The sequence below is a fragment of the Bombus pascuorum genome, chromosome 16, assembly GCF_905332965.1.
Source record: "Bombus pascuorum chromosome 16, iyBomPasc1.1, whole genome shotgun sequence".
Lineage (NCBI taxonomy): Eukaryota > Metazoa > Arthropoda > Insecta > Hymenoptera > Apidae > Bombus > Bombus pascuorum.
Window position 1 is genome coordinate 5,202,497 of NC_083503.1, and position 4,790 is coordinate 5,207,286.

Consider the following 4,790-nt stretch of genomic DNA (forward strand, 5'->3'; position numbering starts at 1 on the left):
ACTTTAATCTATCTCTGTAATGCATTAATATGAATGTGAATATTGTACAAAGCCATGAATACACCTTTTATTAACATATATTTGTCCATTTTAAATTCTACTTAAGTAAAACAAACTTGTATTGAAACTTTGTGTTATTCAATAATAAGGGCATTGTAATTTTTACTGTAATAATAATGTGAAATCAGTTATCCACAATTCATGTTCCAGTCTACAGATATTGTTTCAATAGTAGAAGAAACATCACTTACTGAGCTTAATACTTGGTACATATTATAGTTATAATCTCTAGGCATTATAAGATCCTTGTCTCAAATTTCTACTCTAATTCCTTTATATTAAATATTATTATTATTAATCATTTTTGGTTTAAACATATTATTTATACATTTACTTGCGAATAAAATTACATGTGGCAGTATAGTACTTAACTCATTAATAGAATGTATCTTCTTTGAGAATATATGATCATTATCTTATGATAATCTATCAACTAAAATTTTGTTATTTCTATGTTGACATTGAAATTGTACAAATAATATGTTACCAACTTATAATTGTTCCCAAAATAACTAATTAACAATGATTTAAACTATACAGTTTGTCTTAGAATGATGGATAATATAAAAATTCAAATTTATTAACAATACCTGACAACTTTAGTTGATTTTATGCTAAATAATATTAAATATTTTGATATAAAACACAAATTTCTGTTGTATGATTGCATCAACTAATAATATTCTAGAATATACAACGCTTAAAGATTTGAGTGAAAATAAAATTCAAAAACAATGTCCTTGTAATGTTAACTTATCTGTAAATACTAAAAGAACAAATATCCATCAATATCCATAATGTAAAATTATTTGTTTGTTAAATGCTTCTAGAGTATGGAACTTTATGTATACTCTTTTTATACCGCATCAATGTAATGTACTTAATGTATCAATAGTTCTAGAAATTTTCCGAGAAATATACGCAATATTGAAAATATAATAATCGTTATTCAACGGATTTTATATGTTCATAGTAACAAAAATATCTTTTTTTTCTAGTATTACATTTTAAATAATTCGTGTTTGACTTTTCGATAAAATTGGTTGTTTTGGCTGGGCACTCACCACCATTGATAAAGCATATCGTTGTCCGTCGGATCGTAAAAGTACTGTGGGTAGTCTTCCTGTTGTGGCGTTAATTCGTATGTCTGGTTTATTTGTTCCTCTGTTTCTTCCTTGTGTCTCGAGATTGTGGTGGTCTCGGAAATTGACTGGGTGTTTGATAATTTTTACATTGATTGGAGAAATGTCCGATTCGGTTATTCTTTAAACATTTCATTTGAGTCCTTTGGGCGAGTGGCATTCGTTCGGCTTGCTGGAAGTTCCTTGGTCTTGGTTGTCGATTTCGATCTTCCCTGAAGTATCGCTCGATCTCGGAGGCTCTCTTTTCGGCTTCGGCGATGTTGTACGGTGGATAACCGAGTAATATCCGTCCTATTTCGGGTTTTAGCCCTCGGATGAAGTCTGTTACGGAGTCTCTTAAGATTCTGTCGTTCATTGTACGCCTACTGATTTCGTCATAGTACTCGTTCGTTACACTACACTGTAGTTTATTAAGCACTCTGCGGAACCTGATAATGTAGCTCTGAACACTTTCGTCGTGTCCCTGTATCGTTTCGCGTAGCTGATCTTGTTGTTCCCTAATGGAGGCTTGGGTCGCTACGTTTCGTCTTAGGGCATCGTACCGGTGTCCGTATTCGCGGATTGGTACATTGCAAATGGCCATTGCGGCTTTACCAGTAATTTTACCGGACTTGATCATCTTGAGCGATACTGTCGGTTCATAACACAATGCTCGCACTTCGCGCACTTCACGTATGAACTCTTCCACTCCGATATCGTCTTCGCCGTTTAGCTGTGGTAAACATGCTACCGCGTCTTTGGCCCGTAACCTCGGAGAGGCGAATTGCGGTGAACGATCTTCGTAGGAGAGGTAGTTATCTGCTTCTGACTGAATTGGAGCGGACGGTGGTGGAGTTCTGTCTCTCGCGGTAGTAACTTCGTCCACGGTAATCAGAGAGCTTGGTTTCGTACTAACGTTGTGTCCTGTCATAATTTTCGAGATTTTGTCGTTTAGCACTTTAATCTCTGCCGCACGCTTCTTCTTTTCATTGTTCGCTTCTTCCAGACGTTGTATAATAAGTGCGTTTTGTTTCAATATCGCGTCGAGTGTGGCACGAATCGAATTGTCCGTAACTTCGGTTACGGAAACGGTCTCGGTTTCGTCTTTTCGCGATGTAGACATGATTCTAATTAAATTCACTGAGTCTGAACTATTTATTTGAGCTCGAAACGCTCGAAACGCTTGAGAAACTTGATTTTCTCGTACGGTAATGTACAATCGAATCCAGATTTCTAGCTTACCGTAGTAGCTATAGCCGTTGAGGAGTCTCTGGGATGTTTCCTCTCTGGTTGGTTCTAGATTCCGAATCTTATTCGTAGGCTTGCTCTGCGCTGACCGTAGTCCTCTCGTCTAGTTTCACCGTAGTGGAACGTTGAAAGTTGCTGCAGGGCTTCGTAGTAGCAAAGATTCGCAGTGGTCCGCTGATCCTTCGATCTTCAATGATGCGCGTACGCCGAAATCGTAATTTCGTTTTCACTGAAGCGAATGGATCCTGGCAGTGGATCGCCAAAATGTCACGTAATTTTTAAGTAATTACACGACTGTTGATTTTTTAGTATAATCTTTATTTTTTTTTTTTAGACTCAGAGTTTTATTACAAAGGTCAATATTGTGACTGAATTGGAATTAGAAATAGAACCGGATTGAAATTAGAAATAGAACTGTCTAAACGGTCTCGTACCATCAAAGAAGAAAGCTCGGTGTGGGTGTTCCCTTTGGAACTCAGAACGCGGATTCGTTGTCCACACTTTTTGGTGGAAAAGTGAGGGTAACGATCCGCGATGCCCATTGGTAAATGAATTAGGTAGTAAAGACAAGGAGAGCTAGATATGGCTCGTGGGCATCCTTGTTTATGGGAAAAGTTTTATCTTGCCAGGCACCCGCTTTCTCCGTATTAGGTAAGAGTCGAGTGCAACAAACATAAGGACCATCTGTAAACCGAAAATGTTTAAGTGAAGAAAACTGAAACTGAACAGATTCGGTTTATGTCGTCTTCTTAGGCCTGCTGCCAGTTACTAGAACAATGGATAGGTCTTGGCGTCCGGACTACGTGGAATTTTACAAGGACCGTCACATCTGGCGTACCACATGGCAAAAGGAAAGTTGGTACGTGACACCATCGACGTCGCGTGGCATTCAAGAACGATGTGATCTTCGTTTTGAAACAGCAAGACTCTTGACTTTTCGAAACTGGCCTGTATATGTTGCCATTCCCCTTGCAGCAGCAGGATTCTTTTATACGGGCACATCGAATACAATCAAATGTTTCGTGTGTCAAGTGAAGTTAAATTACCGTTTAGAGCCTAATACTCCCATGCAAATTCACAAGGCATATTCACCAGAGTGCGGATTCGTCCGCAATCAAAATTGCGGCAATGTGCCAATGAAAAGACAGAGCCGCTTGGGATCAAGAACAGTTAGCAAAGAAGCAAATTCGAAATATGATACTTACGAATCCAGATTAGGCACATTCGCAACATGGCCTAATACACATATAAAAAGTGAAGAATTAGCCGATGCAGGCTTCTACTTCAACGGAGTAAATGATACGGTTGTCTGTCACCATTGTGGAATTGCTATGGACAATTGGAGTCCAGGAGAAGATCCGTGGAATCGACATGCAATTTCGTCTCCTGGATGTTGTTATACAATCAAAGCACGGGGTTTGGAATATATTAAGAATGTAACAGGCCAAGACTTCTACGAAACTCCTACAGAAGTAAGTAGAAAAACTTACACCCTGAACCATATGTATAATTAATAATTCCAATATATACTTATGTACATTATATTTATTACAGGCACGAATAGAAACTACAGTTGGCAATCATGAGAGATCCCATGATGAAAATGAAACTGACGAGATGACTCTCGTTGAGAAATGTGGTAAGTAGTGAAAATAAAAACACAGATCATTTTTTCTTTAATTTGTATGAAATCCGTATACGTATAACAAATTTGTAATATATATTATATTTAAATATACTATTTACTATTTTAGCTGCTCTGGAACAAGAAAATCAGGAATTGGAGGATGCTCGATCGTGTAAAGTTTGCATGAGACGAGAAGCAACAATTGCATTCCTACCTTGCGGACATCTCGCAACATGTAATTATTGCGCCCCTGCTTTTCTGAAATGCATAATTTGCCGGGAAGAAGTTAAAGCTGTAGTTCGTATAGCTTCTGCTTAACGCATGCACTTGTATATATATATATATATATGTAATTATGTACAAATAATAATAATTTTTAACAAATATTAAAACATTAAAACGTAATATTAAAATGTGTGATAATATGCAAATAGAAACATATTATTAATCTAATCTTATACGTTTTTTCTGTATATTTTTGACTTTTCTTTTATTTTAACTGTTACTTAATTAAACATTAATCTGAGTCATGTATCTTCTCTTACCTGAATAAAGTTAACTTATTTTTTAGTAATCTAACTAATTGTTCCTTGTTTTATTCCCCTTATTGTTAGTAAAATGAAACTGTATTATACATATATATATTTCTAATCATAAAAGTCATAGCTTACTTTTTCTCTTATTGTACTTTCATTCTTTATGCTTCGCTTGTAATCTTCTCTATTTAAAAATAG

At 36.2% G+C, this 4,790-nt stretch overlaps 1 protein-coding gene across 1 annotated transcript; it reads left to right on the forward strand.

Annotated features, from left to right (window-relative positions):
* Positions 1-3,496: 3,496 nt before the first annotated feature.
* On the forward strand, positions 3,497-4,374 carry LOC132915349 (baculoviral IAP repeat-containing protein 3-like). The gene is made up of 3 exons (XM_060975153.1): positions 3,497-3,901; positions 3,984-4,068; positions 4,184-4,374. Exons 1-3 carry the CDS (start codon positions 3,497-3,499, stop codon positions 4,372-4,374), a joined length of 681 nt encoding a protein of 226 aa, XP_060831136.1.
* The last annotated feature ends 416 nt before the right edge of the window (positions 4,375-4,790 follow it).